Source organism: Amblyomma mixtum, chromosome 3 (assembly GCF_055824585.1).
Source record: "Amblyomma mixtum isolate Tamu chromosome 3, ASM5582458v1, whole genome shotgun sequence".
In the NCBI taxonomy this organism is placed as follows: Eukaryota; Metazoa; Arthropoda; class Arachnida; order Ixodida; family Ixodidae; genus Amblyomma; species Amblyomma mixtum.
In genome coordinates, this window is record NC_143014.1 from 182,036,022 (window position 1) to 182,057,995 (window position 21,974).

At 44.5% G+C, this 21,974-nt stretch overlaps 1 protein-coding gene across 1 annotated transcript in view; it reads left to right on the forward strand.

Moving 5' to 3' along the window:
- Positions 1–19,015, forward strand: part of wapl (cohesin release factor wings apart-like) — a 78,334-nt gene extending 59,319 nt beyond the window's left edge. Inside the window, exons 14-18 of the mRNA XM_089582143.1 lie at positions 1,154–1,288; positions 2,180–2,357; positions 8,952–9,040; positions 12,349–12,444; positions 16,316–19,015. Of these exons, the coding sequence (XP_089438269.1) occupies positions 1,154–1,288; positions 2,180–2,357; positions 8,952–9,040; positions 12,349–12,444; positions 16,316–16,381 (564 nt within the window). The 3' untranslated portion in view covers positions 16,382–19,015. The remainder of the gene's footprint in view (positions 1–1,153; positions 1,289–2,179; positions 2,358–8,951; positions 9,041–12,348; positions 12,445–16,315) is intronic.
- The last annotated feature ends 2,959 nt before the right edge of the window (positions 19,016–21,974 follow it).

The following is a 21,974-nucleotide window of genomic DNA, read 5'->3' on the forward strand; positions in this document are numbered from 1 at the left end:
GCAATGTCATGTTAAAGGGACACTGAGGAGAAATTGAAGTTGACTTGTATCGACAGAATACCAGCTCCTGATTACAAAAACACCACTCATACTGACAACAAAGCTCTTGTAACGTAGAAAAGAGCAAAAACCAAAATACAGGTATCGCCGCCACAGGCCAAACTCACAAGTACAAGTGTGATGACGTCATAGGGCAAAACAACACTAGGACACGAGAAGCCACGAATCACTGAGGCGCAGCCAATGCATGCGCAAATCTCCTTGACGTCGCCAGATGGCGCCACGTACCCGGCAGCTACGCGCGCGCCTGCAGCATCGGGACCAATCACCGCCTGCTCACCGGCAGCAGGCGGGCTCCCGGTACTCCACTAACGGTAACAAGGTACAAGGTATGCTAAAGGTGTCTATTTGCGAGAACTTCGTTGACGACTTCAAGAACGGGATCCATCGCAACGCTGGAAAAACGCCGGTGCAAACGTCGGTGCAAGGCGATGGTAGCGACGCCGCAGTAGCCGATAGATGCCTTCAACATGCGGCCAGCGGTAGCTTTCTTGTCGGCTGCTGCTAGGCCACTCTGCTGGCCACCAGAAATCACGGAGTCTGCGTTACGTCATGTGCACGTCATGTTTCACGTCAGTTAGTCCTGTGTCGTCATAAGAGAATCCCAAGTTTGAATCAGAGCGGCGGAAAAAACTTTTTCAACTTCGAATCCAAATTTCTTAAAAATAATTGCATCTTTCGCTGCCGGCCAAGTGGCAACAAAGCCGTGAAATGCCGAACTAATGGATTTTGCTTTTAAAAAAATATTGATGGAGCTCTCCTCACTGTCCCTTTAAGCCCCATATATTTGTGTAATACCATTTGTGTAATGTTACACAATCAGACATAATCAGGAATAGAAGTGTTTATTCTGAAAGTTTCCCAAAAGGCCAGGGGACTTGTGATTTGCTTGCAGAAGGTACATTTGCATTGCATCGGGCTGAGTATGGCTTGTATCAAGTTCTCCTGTACGCAGGAGTTAGCACACGTGTACAATAAACATTTTTGCCTTTTCCCTTCCAGTGCAGGCCTTTTCATGCTTCAGTGTACTGGGAGTGGGTGGCATCACTTTTGTGGTTCTGAAAAAAAAATCTATGTGCATGTATCTTTTCAGTCCCTGGGCTTGCTGATTAACTTGGTGGAGCACTGTGCAGAGAACCGGCAGCTCTTGGCTGACACGCAAACTGTGGGCTCATTTGAGTCCGTCTGTGACCAGATGGAGATGCCAGCTTTCAATGCCCTTATGGACGTGAGTGGACATTTTCTCCTCACCCTCACGTTCAGCCAACTTCTGGCGCCTTTACTTTTTTTTTTTCACAGTTTTGATTGGGTGCGGGCGTTACACGAGACCAGCATTCTTATGTTAAATTTTTCTGACTACAGTGGACCTCGGATTACACATCCCTCTTTTTGTGGTGGCATGCATTTTGACGATGTATTAACACAGTCCTGGTGAATGCTTCAGATACATGATGGATTGAAAGTATTGATACAACGCGCGCCTGATGACCAGCGTGAACTAACCACCCTGAGTAAAACAAGCTGCCAGATCGTTTTACCGGCAGACGTCACGTAACCCTAAGTTATTAAGATCCTCTGAAAATCTGGCACTCTACTGACAGTAATATGACGGCTTGGCCAAAGGTGCCACGCTTGCGACCTGCGGCCATCGGTGTGAGGTGGCCCTCACCTGGCCTGTTTTTCTGCACGCTAACAAGGAAACCACAAGCTTTCATGTGAGAATGAAGGTAAACCTTAAAACAGTAAACAATAAACTGGAGAACGGAATTTTTTGGACCTTTATTTTATATAGTTTTTTTTATTACATGCTGTAATACTTGCTTAAAGAACATTTATTTAAGACTTTTTGGGCTTGCATAATCTGCCAGCGAGTTCATTTGCTAGCATTCAGGATTGAAATGCAGTGAAATTTCTATAGACTTCAGGTCATGAAATGCTTTCTTCCCTAGGCAAACATAATGCTTCTTGCATCAGTAACACAGTCATGACACTGAAGCATGCTTATTGCTGTATAGCCTCTGCTGTCATTACCAGCTTTGCAGTGATTGGCCGACTCATTGGCAGTTGACAGTCGTGCAGTGTTCTTGAATGTACAGTTTGTTTTTTCTTGGGGGAACAGTTCTTCACAGACAAGATTGAAGCAGCCCAGCAGTCTGAAGAGCAAGCTAATGAGCTGCTCAGCAGCCAAGAGCAAAAGGTGAAGGCATCTTCGGAGCCTCGGGACGGAGAGTCACCTCCCGCCAACCAGCCACCTGTTTCTTCTCAGTCTGATGACCTGGAGGAGACCCTCATGAAAGGTCAGGAGCCCATTATCTGTGTCTCGTGTCTTGTGTCTCCACATGTCCTTTGTGTTGCAAGGTCTGAATGACGTGAGACTATGGATGTAGCAGGTTTTCTGTAAATTCTGCATGTGAAGGAGCCATGGAAGCATTTATCGTATGCTGGTTTCCTTAGCAATACAGTAGAATCACACTCTAGTAAAAACTCGGATATAGTAAAGGGAAACTCCTGTCCCATCTTGCCTTCCATTGACCACTTCACTTTTTTTTTTTTTTTTTCGTTTATAGTAAAGATTCTTTTACAAGAAACGGCTATAGTAAAGAGTGCCTGGCCGTGGCGACATACTTCCCGCAGAATGATCACATCGCGACATTCGGAGGCAAATGGATACCAAAAACTATAAAACAGCGCTTTTGAGATGGCTTCACTACCACACTCGAAAGCGCGAGGAGAAGCCAACTTTCCGAAGTCCTTGGGGTTGTGAGGCAAATGCGCGGTGTGCACAGAAAAAATAAATGAATAAATAAAAAATAAAGCTGGCTATGAGTGTAGAAAGAAGGTGGTGCTGTTCACTGAGAAAGGAAAGCCAGTAAAAGTGCAGTGATGAGTAAAGAAGGGAAGAAAAGGGCGAACGTTCGCAGCACGGCAGCACGCACTTGACTATGTCACGCGCGTTTCTTAACTCTTGCCTCTTGCAGAAGACGATGCCGTGCTCACGCTGAGGTTTGGTTTTTACATGGAATCAAGCTGGCATTATATTCGTAGCTGCATTGTATTCGTGCAAATGCAGTACTTCCACAAGACAGTAAACGAAATTGAAAACGTGATAGCATAAAATGTAACTGAAGATAAATAATTATCACATAAAGGGTCGATAAGAGCAGGATGGAAGGCATTTCTGAATGTTTCGTTTATAAGCCAACACTGTATTTGGCAAGTATATAGCCAGAGAGCGTCCTCAGAGCCATGCCATCACCAACACCTGATATAGTAAAGATTTTTGCTGGTTCGAGTGACTTTATCATAGTTGGGTTCTACTGTACCACAGTTCTCTTCATTGCCCCAGGACCCAAAAAGGGGTCTTAAAGTGGAGGTATAGCCACAGCAGTATAAAATAGCTATTTGGATTGATATGTAAGAGTGCCTGAAATTTTGGACGCATCACAACTTATTGCTCGGTTTTTTTGGACCTCATGAAGCTGCACCTAGACATCCACTGAAAGGAATGACAGCAGTTATAGCTCAGTCACCGACTGATTTTTCAGACTCTAGGGATTGTGAAAGCGTAAAAAAAAATCAAATTTTGTTATAAAAATCGTATTACATAAACTTCTAATTGCCAGTATGGTGTAGAAAGTTTTCAGCAGTTTCGTGCACATTCTGCAGCTTCTCATGACTAAATCTCTTTGCGCATTATGTACACAGACAACTGGCGACAACCGCTTTCATGAGCTTGGCATTCGATGACTACCGTATAAACGCGTGTAAGGGCCACCCTTTTTTTTTTCCAAATTCGAGGGCAAATTTTCGGGGTGCGGCCCATACACGTGGTTTGCGGAAAATAAAATTTTTATTTTAAGTAAGCGCACCAATCAGGGAATGAACGGCATTTATTCTGCGTCCAATCGTCACTCACCGAGTATTTCAACTCTGAGCTGGTGCTGTGCTCTGGTGCACGCTCATCCCAAACGAAGCTGCGCAGCACGTCCGCTGTCAACGCGTAGCCGTTGTTCCGCACTTCCATCACATAAGAGAGCAGCTCTTCTTCCATTTCGGGAAACTTGCACGGCTTGCCTCGGAAAGCAGGCTTTGGGCAGCTTGTGTTTCTCAATGCATCCTTCTGGTTGCACCATCATCGGATGCATTCCTCGGCCGCGTCGAATTTCCTGCCCGCCGCACGCTTGCATGTTCGAGAGCTAACTCCCAGCCGTGTAGCTATTAAGGCGCTTGCCCATCGTGCTAAAACTGCAAAGCTCGGCGGCAGCACACGAAAGCTACACCGTCCCTTTCGCGCAACGGAAGGCAGAGTTACGTTGGTTTGAAGCTCGCCCAGGCAGACGCGGTCCCGCCTAGGCAGACGCGGTTCGCTCCCGGCGGACGCGGTAAATGGTCTTCGAATTTTTAAAGGCACTTTTCTCTGGCCGAGCGCGACGAAATTTACGCCACGTGTCGGCCGCGCTGCCGCGCATCTTGTGCAGTCATCCTCGACCCGCTGCTTCCACTGTAGCCGGAGCAGCGGGTGATTAACTCTTTCCTTACCACGGGAAAAACGACCATTTTTCACATGTCTCAGACAAAATTTTTTTTTAGAAAAAGTGTGATAGATAAAATTATATAAAATGCATAACAATAATTCAGATAGAATGAATGCGCTTTATAATGAAATTTATTTGAACACATATTCTGCTTGAAATGCTGTGAAAAAAAATCAGTAAACACAACAAAAAGTAAAAAAGAAGAAAAGTTCTGTGTTTATATGACAATAACTTTCCAAACACTTGTACTAAAAAAATTATAGAATTTACAAAACAATTCAAATTCTTTCTAAAACATGGCATTAAAGTTTAAAAATTATAACTTGAATAGTTTTCGAGCTAGAATTTTTTTTCCTCATGCCTCTTGAAAAGGCTCGTTTGAGAGTGCCCTTTATATGATTTTTACAGTCCAACAAAAAAAAATTGGAAATGTAATGTTATGCGCCAAACGAAAGCTTGGTAAGCATGGTTTAAAAAATACAAATCAAAACTTATTTAATTTACATCAAAAATTCAAAAAAATATAAAACACAACAAGTATAGGTGTGATATTGCGATATATAGTATGCGATAAGTATAGCTGCGATGTAGCTGCAGAATTGAAATCCGACGTTACAACATCTTCGTCCGAGTCACTGCTGCTCGGAAGATCTTGAAAATCAGCTGCAGAGGCTGGAGAATCACGTGCAGCGGGACTCTTCCGAGCGCGCGAAGCGCCCGACCTCGACGCGACGCCATCCTCACCGCGTATTATGTCGCTATAAGCCTATGCTCCAAGGGCACTTCAAAAATGCACGACTGGCGGGGAAATTACGAACTAGGCCGAAAATGGAACTAACCGTCTGAACAACAAACCAGATGCGCCCGCACAAGCGGACAGGAAAAAGAAAGCGAAACTATCAGGCCAACGTTCCGGGATCGGTTTGCGCAGTTACAGCGTCTGAACCAAAATCCGACAATGCAACATCGTCACCAGAGACTCTACTACTCGTAGCATAGATAATAATTGCAGTCAACGCAGTAGAATTGCGCGCAGCAAGGTTTTTCCGAGCGCACGCCGTCTGCGCGCCCGACGCCATGCACGGAGCGTCCGCGCCGTACCCTCCGCTTCAAGGGCGTTTCAAAAATTCGCGCGTCGTGGGAAAATTTCTCTCTACGCAGAAACCGAAACTGTAGTCTCTGGAGAACAACTTAGATAGATGGCGCCACATCACCGTAACGGCTACAATGAGGAGCTTCGGTTCGCACAAACAGACCGGAACGAGGAATCTGAACGCACAGGCGAGCGTTCTGGGCTCTCGTTGCCCAGTTTGGGCTTCGAAACAGTACCTGACGATACAGCATCGTCGTCAGGGTCCATGCTAATCGATACATCAAAAATATGTGGTGCAAACGCAGCGGAATTGAGTGGAACGAGGTTTTTTCGAGCGAGCGCCATTCCCGATGATGACGGCATGTTCGGAGCGCCCGACGCCGCACACCAAACTTCAAGCGCGTCTCAAAAATTGCCGCTTTTTGGCAAAAATATAAACTAAACAGGAAGTTGAAGTTTAATGTGTGAACAACAAACCGAATGACTCAGCAAGTCCGTAGCGGCCGCGGTCGTGCTGCCGTAGCGCTTCGAATTTTTCGATCACCGGTGATCGAAGCACAGTGGCGTGGTAACGAAAGAGTTAACCAGGCTCGCAAGGGGCCGCCTTTTCGAATCTTCACGGCCGTTCCTGTACAACCACCACAACTACGGCAAGCACGCTAACATGCCACAAAAACAACAAAAGGCTGCCGATGCTGATGTTGATGTAGATGGCGGGAGGTCGCGGTGGAGAAAAAAAGTTTACGATGATGATGATGACGACCGCGGCCTCGGGCGCCATCCATGGACGGCACTTGGAAGATCCTGTGGCCTCCGCGATCAAGTGCACTTTTGCTCGCAGCCGAAGCTGATCGCGGAGGCCACGGCGCGTGCATTTAGAAGGCTATTCCCACCTGGGTCGTGGAAAGTTCGGGTGCGGCCCTTACACGGATTTATTTTTGTTTTAAACATTTCCTTCGGGAAAACGGGGTGTGGCCGTTACCCATGTTTATACGATATACTCTTCAGCACGTTGCAGATGAGCATGCGGGCAGGGACGAAGTCCAGACGTGAAAGTGAACCCGCTGAGTCAGGAACTACGCTGTGACTGCCATATGGAGGTCTTGAAACAAAAAGAAAAAGGTGTTGATAAAGATGAGATATCGACAGGTGGCTGAAACAAGCACTCTGTTGGGATTGGCTTTCGGAATTAGGCCTAGTGACTAGAGCCAAAACCAAATCTCGAAACCATCAGTACGTTATTCTATGAACTCCGCGGTGGCTTTTGCATAATGAGAGGCATTTTGCCTGTTATCAGCACGCAGGTTTTGATGGTGCTGCAGTGGAACAGTTGGGGCCGCGGTGAATTTTTGGGGCTGTGGTTTGAAAAGCACTTCTATGTTTCTTCCACCCGCATTCGTGAAGCCGCATGCCTCCCACGTGCATCCGGGATGAAATGACTCTGCACCGATGAATTCCACTAACTTTGACGACTACAGTAGAATCACCGCTGTTCAATCTTTACGGCACCGCAAGCGAAAAAGCGTACGGCCGGGAAGCATGCATGAAAAAAAATGTACCTCTCCGTCTTCCGTTTTTTTTTTCGTTTAGTAAGCCGCTTCGCTTCTCTGGAATTTTCAAGGTTTTGTGGCTCTAATGATTGTTATGTGCTTGGGATTACCTGAACACCGTGTGATAGCTCTCTGTCTGCTTGAGCAGCTGTTTGCAGAAGGGAAGCAGCAGTGAAGAGGTAGGGCACTCGGAGCTGGCAAAGTTTTGGCATGCGTGCGCACTTCTGCACTGTTTTCACGGAAGCCGCTTTTGGCATGCGTGCGCACTTCTGCACTGTTTTCACGGAAGCCGCTTTAATCCCGCATAATCATCATCTGTTGCAGTCAAGAAATCCTATTTTTAAGCTGCTGGCAATAAGGAAATTGCGGATGACAAAAACCTGCTTTGGAGGCATCCTGCACAACCGCATCTCGTAGTGTTCGCGTTTGCACCGCAGCGGTGCTGCAGCAAGATTCATGCCTCCCGCAAGTGTGTTTGGCATCGGTGTGGTGCAACACGCTGGAAGCTGCTGAACACGGTGACAGCCAAGCACAGTCGCCGTTCTGCACGCTCTAGGCTGTCCAAACGTTAGCAAGAAGTAAATCACTATCACGAATATTGCATATTTTCGTATATACATAAAATTTTATATGGAATAGTTTTTACGGGGAAAAAACAGGACTGAATTCTTGAAAAACCGTCATATTCCCCACGGTAGCAAAAGAATTAAGTCTGAATGAATGAAGTTCTACTATAAATATTATGTACGGTGGCTTGGATATTGGTGGTGCTGCGACGAATGCAAATGAGTTCTGAAAAATTGTGCAATTAGTTGCAATGTGTCTGAAATTTCTGGTGCTCTTATTCATTAGCAGTTAACACTATGAGGCATGTTGTGGTGCCCGCGAAAAAGTATGAATACGGAAGCACGTCCGAAAAAAATTGGGCATCTGAATTTTCGATCGGTGACTGCAGAAGCTATAGAAATCATAGAAATAAGGACAGCCTTTGAAAATGGGACTTCTGTAGACCTAATTGCGTCAATATACGGTAATTATGCTTCAACACACTTTTGAGCAGTGTGAAACTCCTCCTCACTGTGAAGCAGTTGTTGCATATGACATTTCTTTGATTTCGCTAGCCAAAAGTGAATGGGAAACCATTATAAACCTCACGTTTTGCTCCGAACTGTTGGCAGACGAAGCATCATATGCAACAAGTGCACCAAACCTAGGAGAAGTTAACGCTTTTATCCACAGTCTTGCAGGAATTGGAAATTAGGAGACAGAGATCTTGGAAAATGGGCATGCTACAACAACTCCACCAAATTGAATAATCAAGGAATACAACTGGCTTTAAGGCTCCATTTTAAACATGCATGCTAACTACAGTAACTAGAAGGTTCATTGATAGTTTTTACGCGACGAAGGTGAAAATTTTTCACTCACTGTGGACTTGCCTCGTCCCATAAACTTTTGCGATACCTCTGTTAATTTAGAGGACTACCGTATTTACTCGCATAATAGGCGCACCCCCAATTCGGTCGCGAAAATTCCGATTTTTTTATTTCCGCGCATAATATAGGTGCACCCTGAACTTGGCACTGTGATCGATACTGTATTTGCACAATTGCAAGCCAACGCCTTTTCTTTTGAATTGTGTCAGGTTGTGTGTGTAACATGTCTTGAAAACACTATAGCTTCTTCATATTTCGTTTTTTATTTTTATTGCAGCCCTTCAAAAAGCTGGCAAGCACATGGAACACAGCATAGTGTGTGCTTACATTGCCCTGCTCCTTGGCTGTGCTGTTCAGAACAACAAGGCAAGTAACATTTTTTGTGCTCATCTACATGCAAGACTTTCTTGCACATGGCCAACTGCACTAGTTCTCTGCCCTGCGTGGTTTTTTTTTTTAATTTTTTTTCACCTGCTTTTTTTGCTATGAGGCCTAACTGTGATGTAAAGTGCAGGAGTGGCACAGGATGATTATATCAGGTGACAGTGTTAAAGCGAGCGAGTGAAACATTTTTTTCGTGATGATCCACCGCTGCATTGTGAAGAATAGGTGTCTTGGGGGGGCTACACGAGAGCCTGGTAGAGCACAGTGGTAGTTGTGAGGTCTAGGGCATGTGCGATATGTTGTGCTAGACGAGGCCTGAGAATCGGCTGAAAGTTCAGTGGTAGTGCAGGCCAGCTCTTGCATGCGAAAGAAATGTGGGGACAAACAAAGGAGTTGTAAGGGAAGAAAGCGTGCTGAGCATTGGATGCGAGAACTAGTGAGCACCATGAACCTGACAAGAGGGAATTCCAGAGCTGTATTAATCAGGTCTCAAGAAATCCAGGATTTGATGGAAATCCATCTGGTTGGGAATATAACCATCATGGTGATTCATGAAGTGCTCCCCTAGTTAAGAAATTAAAAAGATGTTTCAGCTCCACTACATGTTTGTGTGCTTGCAATACAAACACCAACGTGCCCTCTTGCTTCCATCTGCGTGCTTGTCACTGGTCCTTCTCTGTGTGTGTCAGACATGGCAGTAATTGAATTACTGTACTGAATTATATTGCAGCAGCAATTTTGCCGCAAAAGGAATTAATTACTTGTGAAATTACTTTAATTGAAATGCACTGCTACTCTTTGTGTTGGCAGAGCTTTAGTCTCTCGTGTGCCCAGTTGGGTGCCTCGAAAGCAGGAATGATGCATGGCAAGAACCACATAGAACTTTGCCTCCAAGACCGCCGCCGGTCTCCTCTGTTGTCGGGTTGCTGCCCGCGGGTATTCAGTGGGTAGGCCCGAATTGTTGGGATGCGTACAGAGAGCATGGTCAAGGTTAGAGCAGGAAAGAGGAGGCGAGAGATGGGGTTACATAGGGGAGAACAGGAAGGGACCGGCAGTGTCACTGTCCGGTGGCCGCGTCATCTGGCTCGAAGCCCAGTCCCTGCCCTCTCAGTCTTGTCAGCACTGGCATGCAGCTGCACCAGGGCCCCAGCACCAGTCCAGATCTTCCGGACAGCAGGTTCGGTGACGTGACTTGCGGTGCGAAAAAGTACATTGAGGACATGGTGAAGGCATCTGACGCAGGAAGGCATCTGATGGAACTGCAAAAAAAAAAAATGTCGCATTACACTAACAGTTCCAGGCAGTTTTTCGGGGGCCATTTGATAACTTGACTTTCAGGTAACTTGGACGTTTTTTCTGGCCCCTCTAAGTCCAAATAAGCAAAGTGTTACCAGAAGGGAAACTGCAGGATTTGTATTACAGCACAAAAGAAGTATCACGCCAACTTTACCTTGCTGCCTGGTATATGCAGTAAGGTGGAAAGCTGCGTAAGTCAAATCGGATTCATGTTGAAGGTAGCGTGAAAGACAAGGATGAAAGGAAAAAGCAAGCTCGTGTCGCGTCTTGCTCTTCCTTTCGACCTCGTCTTTGGCGCTACCTTCACCATGAAGCTCAGTATATGTTGTGCAGGAGCACATGCTTCCCTGAAGTCAACATGTGCACATGGTCACCTACCAGTCCACTCAGGCTTAAATACCTGTTGATGTCGGTAACAACGCTTATGGTCACATTTATCACACTCTCGCCTCACTTCACCTTTGTGCTTTCCTTGTCCCTCAACAAGGAAACCTTGAGGGCTGTTGAGAATGTTGTGGGCAGTGGACATTCATAAGGAAAGTGCTAGTAATTGGCTGTGTAAATGCCAGCCTTTTAAAAAACCAGGCCAAGTTTTCCCATTGAGAAAAGTTTGTCTCATGGCACAGAAGAAAAGGGGTGCAGAACAGTCAATTTTTTAATGGGGGTGCTCAAATGTTTGAAATTTCATATAGTTTGGGGAGATATGGGAGAGGCCTTTGTCCCGCAGTGGGCGTAGTCCGGCTGGTGATGATGGTGACGATGATTATAGTTATTCGAATCACACCGTGCATTATTGGTCAAACTGTTCAAATCATCTGAATATTCAAAAGATTTTTTATGTTCATCTTAACTTTTAGCCAGGCACCTTCGTTTTTCTGAATAGTGCTCACTGTAGCATTGCATTCATCAGCTGACATGCTGTTTATCGGTAGAGTTGATTGCTGTTATTCAGCTATATCACATGCACAATACTGCTTGGCCTTCCATCTGCTCGCCACTATGTATCTGATGCTCCAAAATAAGATAGTTGATGGCCATTGTAAGCTATGGCTTATTGGCTACTTTTCATTCACGGATCAGAAACAAAGTGTAGAAGGATAGGCTGAATTGACTTCCAGGAGGTGCCCTACCCCCCGTTTTTTTTTTTTTTTCGTTTTTTTTCTCATGTAATGATATTGCTTCCCAAAGCAGTGCAGGTTACATGAATGTCTTTTAAACACATCCAGTAACTTGCATCCTTTTCATATTTGTCACACATACAGACAGTGAAGGCCACATAAGTTTTGATGCTCATGTACCTCTCTCTGTTAGAGACCACACAGCCGTGCAGTGTGTTCCTGTGCACAAGTTATGGGTGCCTATGGGTTTGCTGTAGGCCCATAGACGCACATTCCCTTATGAGCTTTGGTGTCATAGCCCTGATGTGCACTGTGATTGTCATTTTGCTTTCATTTTTGACAAACGTTTGTCATGTACAGGGTCCGTCAAAAGTTCCAAGGCCACAGGGTTTGCTTTTGAGCAGCATAGTCGGGCTGTTGAGAAACCCTCGAAGCTCAAAATATCTGTAGAGAATAGAAGAAGGATCGTTCTACCATCTGAAAACCTCGATAGCTCTATTGGAATCTTAAGTGCCAGGATATACCGATGAAAAGCGGACCATGTGGCCTGGGAACTTTTGACGGACCCTGTACATGTCATGTGCATGCAGAGTTGAAACACCTTGCTCTGATTGTATACAAGTTATGGGTGCCTATGGGTTTGCTGTAGACCCATAGACGCACATTCCCTTATGAGCTTTGGTGTCGTAGCCCTGATGTGCACTGTGATTGTCATTTTGCCTTCATTTTTGACAAACGTTTGTCATGTACTTGTCATGTGCATGCAGAGTTGAAACACCTTGCTCTGATTGTATGCTGTTGTTTTTCCAATTGCTGCCTGCCTTTGACGGGTGCAAAATACTGGCTGGAAATTTTATTTATTTTTATTTTTTCCAGGAGTTGGCTGAGAGACTGCGAGAGCACACTCCAGATGGCAAATTTTTGCCCTTGGTCGAAGCACTTAAGAAATTTCACAATTTTATCAACCTAACGGTAGGTACTTGTTTAATCTACCCATACTGTTTGTCGTGTTTGTCCATACCCTTGTCCTGTTTGCATGTGTTTGTTCCCCTTCCATTTTAGCTTATTCTTATTTCACAAAGTTGTTATTTGTTTCTAGCTTTATCACTTATTCACTATGGCTCAGTGGTTGTCATTCAGCTGCTGAGCCTGAGAACATGAGGTCAAATCCTGGCCACATTTCTAAGGGGGTGAAATTGAAAACACACCCATGTGCTGTGCTGTGCTGTGCTGTGCTGTGCAGTGTATGGTAAAGAACCCCAAATGGTCAAATATAATCTGGAGCCCTCCACTGTAGCACCTCAATCTCTCGTCCTCATTTCACTCCCTCGTTCATCCCTTCCCTCACGATGTGGTTCAAGTGTCCACTGAGAATGAGACAGTTACTGCTCTGCATGCCTTTCCTTTCCTCACAACTTAGGGGTTGAATTTTCAGTTTAAACGGGGGTGGGAAAGGAAGGTATAAAAGTATGTCGCATTGAATTTCCAAAATTTGTTTTAACTAAAAAAAGGTCAGTATCCTTGACATCTATGGCAATACCTGAATGTTCAGTAATGCTGTAGTCGCAGGAGAAAATTAAAAATGTGCGGAAGCCAGGGGCATAGTGAAACATTGGTACTGCTGGATTAGGGCAGTTGTGTATTTTGAGGCATTTGTCTGCTACCTTACGTGCCTCTGCAAACCAGGAGGCCTGACATCCTTGCCGTCTGCTAGTGAAGGGCTGTTTCTTCATTGTCATCACCTGCTAAGGACAGGTATTACTTCGTTAAGCAGGTTTCTGCACTGCATGTAAGAGCAACGAGACGATACCATGCATAAGCTTTACTAAATAGCATCACGTCTGGCTACTGCAATGGTTCAGCAGTGGTTCTATCGCTGCCTCTCCTCAGTCCAACAATAAGATGAGAACCGAGTTTTTAGAAAAAATTTCCACCTGCATTCTTGTCTGATGGCTCCTTTATTTAGCATCCGTTACTTCTTTCATGGCGATGGCACTTTCCTCCCATCAAGCAGTTTCATCGTGACCCTCTCAGCCACGCCTTCTTCAAGATGGTCTCTATTTCATCGGGTTACTTGCGGTCTCAGGTGTTGGGCATGGCGGGTCACAGTGACAGAGCACAGATTGTACTTCCCTAGAACATAATTGTCACGACAGCTGAGCCATGTAGAACATGGCAGCGTGTGCACAGCTGGTTCAAAACGGCACTAGAAAGTGCTGGCCAATGTGCAATAAAGCTGTCACTCATAATGAAAACAAACGAAGCAGAAGAGACACAATGCGTACCCTGCAGCCCGTGCGGATTAGCCGGTACGAGACCTGTAGTGTCCGATCTAACAAGTGTATGACGTCATAGTTTTGCATGGGCATTGGCCACGACCGAGCCAGCAGTTTGAATTGTCCAGATTTCTGAATCAATGGGGGTTGAATTAACAAGATTTTACTGTGCTATCCATAAATAGAGCTATTTGTATTCGGATTTTTTTTTCCCCCCAACATTTAGGGGAAAAAAATCTGGTGATATTTTTTTTTTAGCTCAAATTTGGGTACAAATCAGGTGATTCAGCAAAACATTTCGTAATTTGGGTTTTATCAGGTCATATTTTGCAGGAGAAGACAATTTTAATTTATTATGAGAGCTTGTTTTTGTGCGGGACATAAAACGATCTATTTTTATTGCACATGTTTTGGAAACAACATGGAAACAGTAGGTTGTAGTACTGCAACACTTTTGCCAGCTCAGTTTTTTTTTTTTTCTTTTCTAATTTGTTACATTTATTTCGCCTCGAGTGTTATCACCTGTTGCACAGCACTTCCACATCCACGCAGGACTTGCCTGCTTTTCTATGCTGTGAAAACATTCATTCAGTGTCACAGCGATCATTTTAAATGCAAAACAGCCTTGTAGCAGGATGTTGTAGCGGGCTTAGCACTTGATACAGCCGTGCCAATAAGACATTTGGTCAGTACCTATATTTTGGCTTCTCGCTTCCAGAATGTACTGTTCAAACCTCATGTCAAATTAAGCACCGTCACTACTAAAAGGTTTAAAATGATGAGCTGACTGAAAACACCCTCTCTATTAAGCATGAGACTGGGGCTGATTTTCATGCAGGGTCTTGAGCTTTGTACACAGGAAAACGTTTTAGGGTAGAAATCAGGTTTAAACCTGTTATTTAAGAAATCTGTTAGGGATGCAAGAATCGGGCAAAATCAATGTTTTTTTACCCGAAAACTAAGGGTCCAGTCCATATATAGCATTTCTGTGTCGGCATATAAGCCTTTGTTTGTAAATTTTCCTTTCTGCTATTTGAATTTAAATATATTTAAGTACTGGCATATTATACTATGTGAGACAGACGTCCGTGGAGTTTATGATGCTGCATTTCTCCCACTAGGTCTGTAAGGTGCTTTTTTCACATTTCGACTTAAGTTTATCACAGTAGATTTCTGCAGCTGCTCATTGAAGATTGCTGATTGGAGAAGTAGTAATTCTGTAATTTGCCACTCTAACTGTTCCAGTTCACTCAACGTTCATTATTTACCTAATTGTTGTTGGTCAGCTTTGTGTTCAGAATTTTGCTGTGCAATTGGCAGAGGCTGCCATGACTCATTTTTGTGACAGTGAATATCACTGGTGAAAAATAAGCTGGATTCCTCTTGTATTGGGCAGTAACAGTAACAGAACAGAAAATCTCTTGGTGTAATTCCATCTTGCTGACTGTATACCTTATGCAGAGGCACAACTTATCGACAAAATATTCTTGAAAAAGAGTACTTAGAAGGGGGTGCAATGTGTAGACTGGAAAATATGGTGCGTAGAGCGCAATATGTATTAAAGTTGTGTTGACATTAGCGAAAAGAAAATGCCTGCATGGGAATTGTGTTTAGTGGCTAGTAGATAAGAGGCTCTCTATGGAGTTGATCTGTTCCTTGAGGTCACCGTACCACCACAGCAGCAGTATCTGTTATCACCACATTTGCTGAATGAATTGTTAGGTGTCAATAATTCTAGGGATTAAAAGCAGTTCACACAAATCTTTTTTTCATGTGTAAGCTGCCTGTCAGCATCTCCGACTTGGAAAACTATAATATGGCTAGGAGAGAAACACTGTCAGCATGTGTTCAGACCCCATGCACCCACAAATCACACCAGACTAAGCACACAGCCAGCCCACTGATTTGGCACGAAATATGCATTTTATAATTCAAGACTGGGCCATTGCAGTCTTGTGGGTCACTTCTTTGGGAGCTGCCAGTGTATGGTGACAGGCAGTACCATTTCGATAACACGAATGTAGACAGTCGGAGTGCTCCCAGTACCTCATGTGGGACATTCTTGCTTGGATGCAGCATTGTCCATGCTCGTTGCAGAGCTGAGAAAGCAGTCTGCAGACTAGCGAGCAACTTCCAAACTGTTTCTTGGAGCTGATCTGTGGAGCTTGTCTGGGTCTGTTTTTGGACCTTGTTTGTTTGGAACTTCAGCATGGGTTAATTTGCCATTGTCAGTTACATTTTTACCAACAACGCATATGCAGTGTTCTCCTGCTGTCTCAAGTTAGTTAAAGCAAAATGCACCAAACAGTATTTTTACTGACTCTAGAAAGGGTTTCTCGCATCTTGCATTGCTTATGAAACATACTCTGTTAATCTTTTTAGCTGAGTTACTCTCGCACTTCGATGGAAGTTTTCCACATTTGGCAACGCAGGAAAATTGAGTAATTTAGGCAAAATATTGGTTGGTTTGATATTAATGTGTTGTTTTTCTGGCACTCGTTGCTTGTAATTTTCATTGGCTGTGGCACAAAAATGCATTGTGTTTTTGTTTCTTTGCTTATTCACAGGGTGTGCTTGGAAATACAGCCACCAAAAGCATGCAGCGTGTCATCGAAGTTCTTGAAGACAGCTGATCACCCAAGGCCAGGCACATTGAACACCCCTTCACCAGCATGTCTGCCTTGCCTTGGGATTCTGATCGGCCAAGGTGGCAAACCTGGATTCCATGACCTAGCTTCCGCTCATCAGCATGTGTGCATGCTAATTGTGAAGAATGCCATTCTCTCCTGACTGTTTTCCTCTTAGCTCTGTATATAACATGCCGCGTCAATTTCCTCTTTATTCTTTCTTTTTTCCCCATCGTTGGTCAAGGCTTTACATTGGCATGGTTTGTGGTAGGAGGCAGAGAATTGTGGATTCGTGTGTGTTGGCAATTGCTTGTGGGCAATACGAAACAGGCCATGTTCGACGGCTTTGTTCTTATTGTGTGGAATGGTAAGCCAAACCAGCTGTTATACTTTTGCAGAAAACTTAATATTGATCGGACTTCATGTTAGAGCTGTGCACGGGCCACAAATTTCAGCCTGCGCCCAGCCCGAGCCCTACACTACTGACGGAGGCCCGGCCCGGCCCGACACTGAAGAAGCCTAAGCCCGCCCGGGCCCGGCCCAAGTTAAGGCCCGGCCCGGGCCCGGCCCGACCTGCAAAACTGAAATTGAAGTGACGATGAAACAGAAAGAGATAATTTAATGAAAATCAGTTTATTTCAATGTTTTTAAAATGCTCAGCTCTCATGGTCTAGATGAAAATTGGTGAGTATATGCAAACACGGCGCATGTAGAGAGTTATCACTCCAAGTTATTATGTAAAAACAACAAATCATCCATTGATGACGGCTTGAGGCAAGTGCGGCGCTCCTGCAGATTAGTTTCGAACCTTGCAACAGTAGGGCGGCTGGAGCCACGCAGGAGCAATCGCGATCGCGAAGCCCGGCCGGCCCGTTCGAGACAAATATACCGTGGCCCGAGCCCGGCCCGGGCCCGGGTGAATAGACTTCCGCAAGGCCCGAGCCCGGCCCGCGGGCCGGGCCGGGTACGGGCTTTCGGGCCCGAGCCCGTGCACAGCTCTACTTCATGTAACCACAAGTGCACATATGTGGAAGAGACGTTTCATGTCTTGTAGTTTATTTAATGACTGTCTTTTGTCAGAGAGGTATTTAAGGTCATTTAAAAGCATGGTTTTTCTGTTTATATTAGCTATATGCTCTCTTGAGCATCTGATGTGGAAATCTATATTTCGTATCTGTTAATTTCATTATCATTATGATGGGAGGGTTATTTTGCTGAGGAGTAATTTTTTCTTTTTTTTTTATCCTTTGGTGTTTTCAAGTCTTTTGTGACTCATGGGGTAGTGGGGTAATCAAAGCTGCTAATCATGTAGTGAAAAAAAATGTCTCTTTTGAGCACAATGTAATGCTTCGTACATAATGTTTTTTATATATATATATATATTTTGATTTTGTCAGCTCTAGAATTTTTAATCTCTAGTTCTGCTGACTGTTTAGTGAAAAAGGTGTGTCTTTGAGCACAGTCTAATCCTTCTTATGTGAGCTATTAGGTAAATTTTTAATGTTGACCCTGGAGCTTTTACCTTCCAATTCGATTCTTAACTTGTTCAGACTTTAGCACGTTCACTGTGTCGTGGGTCACCGGTGGGTCATGTCTTGTATTCATGCTGTGCGGCACGAACGCCGTGTGGCACGATGAAGACATGGCACAGATCAGGTTTTTCAAAGAGCCTGCGAAAAACACACGTCAAGTTGCTGTAGCAATCTATTGTGGCTTCCAATAAGTTGCCTTCGCCGGAGGCACACAAGAAGGGTGGCCCACCATTGAGCCACGACGCATAGTGATGAGGGCTTGCAAGTTGCTGCCGCAGTGAACGTGTTAAGAGGCAATGGTAGCTATGCTTTTGGAAGCAAATGGAACTGCTGTGTTGAAGGAGCTTTTAATTTTTTCATGCTATGGGTTGCTTTCATGAAGCTTCCTTTATTCAAGCACAGTTGCGTTTGTTGCGGCCTTCCACCACTTTTTATCATTTGTGTATAAAATTTTTCCCAGCAGCACTTGTGCCCTTGCGAATACTGTGCAGTGGGTAAGAAAGTGTTAGAATGTAAGGTCAAGTGCACAGGTACTGGTTTAGGACACATCTGTGGTTTTGTGGAAGCACTCAGGCCTTCCTTGCCATCTTAGAGGGATGCATGAGAGTGAATGGTGTGTGGCATGTCTGTTTCTTGTGCTGTGTGTGTCAGAACAGCTTAACCTAGACCGAGCAGCATGATGGCTATCTACAAAAGGCCAGATTCCAAGTTTGGCACTTTTTTTTTTCCTCCCTCTCTCTTACATAGTTGCGCATCAGTCGGCCTGTTGAGTTTGGCACAGTGTGTATATACAACCATCGTTTCACCGCCACCACCACTACATATTTGTATTTCATTTATATATGGAATTTGTTTTATGAGGCTATTTATTGACTCTGCATATTCTGGCTCATTGTGCTCTGTGGCTGTTTTGTTTTTCTCTGTGGGCACCGTGTTGATTCTGAAGTTGTACAAAGTTCATACGTTCATGAACGTATGCTGCACGTGCTTCCCCGTTTCATCTTCTTGCGTTTGATGAGGACATGGTATTTGTATCAGAATATTTATTTACAGGAAAAAAAGCAACCAGTGTTCTGAAAAGGAGTCAATAAATTTTATGAAAACATGGTTTTTCTTTGCTTTTGCACGTAAATACCTCTTTCTAAAGTTTGTATTGGCACAAATCGTCTGTTACACTGATTTATTGAAACTTGCCCAAATACACCCTGATCGCACAAATCACAAGCATGGTAAACAAATGGCAGCATCATTAGGAGCTTGGTTCAACACTCAGTGTGTGCCCTGATAGCAATTCACAATGTTGAAAAATGTTTCTCAGCACTGAATTCAGTTCTTTCACAGCATTTAGCTTTAGGAAAAGGGCACAATCATAATATTCTCCGAATAGCTATAACAGTCTCAAACTTAAGCAGACCTAAGACAGCTGTGCTAACTGACAAGTTAAAAGTCTGCAAACGTGTTCTTCGGTTCTGTACTGGAGGAAAAAGAATGGAAGGCTTCATAGATAAAGTAGTTGCTCCACATTAAACCCTGTTGGTGCAGCCTCTGTCACTGTTTCTGTGCATGAGGCCTAGAGATATCCCCATACGCAGGGTGCCTCGATGGGCCAGAGGCATAGACATCGAGGCACCCTACTCATGCATCATGCGTAGGCTCAACTAGCAGCACTCGCAACAGAAACATTTATTTGTGCCCCTGACCGCGCTCGCCACATGAACGAGCCGCTGAAACGTGGTGGTTGCTGGTACAAGTTTCAGCATGTTCGCTCGTTGCTTAGGCAGCGTTTCGGCAAACGGCCTCTTTATGGACAACTGTTCTTTCGCTATCTGTCGAGCGTCGTGCTCTTGGGCTCCTGCACTCTACAGACCATTGAATTGACATTTAAACAATGTTGACATTTCAGCTTTTTTCAGCCGCTGCTGTCAACCATTTGCAGTTAAGGGGCTGAAAATTGAGAGGAAAATAAAACTGATGGGTGCTTACCCCAAGGCACAATGAGTGATCAAGCGCTGGCTGGTTTGTGAAAGGATTTACGCAATGATGATGGCGTGAATAACTGTGACAATTGTGTTTGTGTTATGGGAGTATTATTATGATGTGAGAAATCTGTGGGCATGGACTTGCCCCAGGTGAAAATTTCCAACTGGTGTATTGTTGTTTTCAATAGCGCTGGGTTTTTAGCACATTCCCAACAGCTGCTGGGACCCGTAGGTGCTTGCCCTGGTAGCACTGATATATTAAATTTTAACATTTCTTGGGTACACAATTCATACAACGACCTTCTGTTTTCTACCTTATTCTAAAGTATTACAGTCATGCTAAAGTAACAGTTTCTATAACACTAAGTGCACACAGAAAAGGAGCATGCTGGTGACCTACGCTGGAATGCTGGTGTCCCCGCGGGACCAATCAGATTGCCTATATATAGTGAGAGCACGCATATAGCTTCAAATCCCGCTCGGCAAGCAACAGCAAACTAAATTACACGCACGGCTTGCATGTAGAGCTCATACATTCACATTCAAACTATAGTTAGATGCATCCTAAGTCTGCAGTGAAGCTCTGCCCACTTTCAAGAAGACCACACAGAATTTCTCCATGATAAAAAATTAGTCCGTTGTTAACTTTGCTTGTTACTTTAACAAGAAGCTAACCAAGAAAAAAATTAAAGGCTCCAGAATTTTGATGCCTGGCTTGTTTATAATAGACAAACATTAAAAAGTTGATTTTGTTTACTGCTGTGATAGCCCAGCAGAACAATACAGGAAGCCGTGGACCGTGACTGAGTGTAGCCAACTGCTGTTTTTAAAGTAAAGCTTTACTGGTCTAGTCAAGCCAAGGTCATTCACGCCGCAAGTGAAAGAGCGGCAGGTCAGGGTGTCCACCGAGATGTGAAACAAAAATATATTGCGCCATTTCCTCTCCTCAAAAACCACTTTTCAATTTCCTCTTTCTTCATTTCTTCTTTCACTCGCTCCTTTATCCCTTCCCTTGCGGTGTGGTTCGAGCGTCCACCAAGATGTCACAGTTACTGCGCCATTTCCTTTCCTCAAAAATCAGACAAAAGTAGGCTGCCGGCGATAATGGGTTCTTTGGCGTTGGCAACATTATAGAGTCTGTTGATTTTGACGAAAGGAAAGGTGCACAACTGGCTCCCTGGATCAGTGGACACCTCGATCTTGCTTTCATACGCGTGGCGTTGGTGTCGACCTGCAATAACCTGCCTTCGCTCAATATTCTATACTTAATGTTAAACTGCCAGCAATTTTTTTAAGTTGTATCCTACTACAATACCAGGGCTCATGCTTACATATGCCCTCCGTTAAAGGGACCGACCACTGACCAAAACATGTCATGAGATTATGGCGGAAATGAAAAGATTGTGCCTCATATTGCAAGAATTGAGCACTATGTTTGGTCCCTATAAAGGTGTACTAGAGGCGTCAGTGAGAAGTGGTTAATGAGCAATTTTTGCATCAAGTTTTGGCACTCTTTATGCAATTTGTAGCGGGCACAATGCAAGAGACTTACCTGAAATTTTCTGTTAGCTAAAGACTACTATTGAAACAATGTAAAAAGTTCTCCAAATTTAACAGCAAGAAACTGCTGGAACCAAGAAATCCAGTTCAAAACCAGTAAGCTCTCTAGTTTGGACCTGCAGGTTTCTACTGGAACCAGATGGTCCTGTAGAAAACCAGCAAGGTTCATGCTGGGAGCAGTTGGCCCAGTTGAAAACCAGCAAGCTCTGTTGCTGGAACCAGCTGGTGCAGTACAAAACAAGCAAGGCTCCTGTCGGGACCAACTAAAACCGGCAGATTCCCAGTTTTAAATTTTAACCTGAAGCGGATCTTGTTGCGCAACGCGTTCGTCCTATTCCACTCTCCGCACGTACGCAGGCTCTGGCCTCCTCCATACGAGCGGCGTCCCGAGCACGACGCCCCTATCCAGCGCCCATGACATCGTCGCTATGCAGCTGATGAACATCTATCTTTTCAAACATGCATTACTTTTAGCTCCTGTTCTCGACACTCAGGCGAACATCAGCTGGGAACCGCGGCAAACTTCAA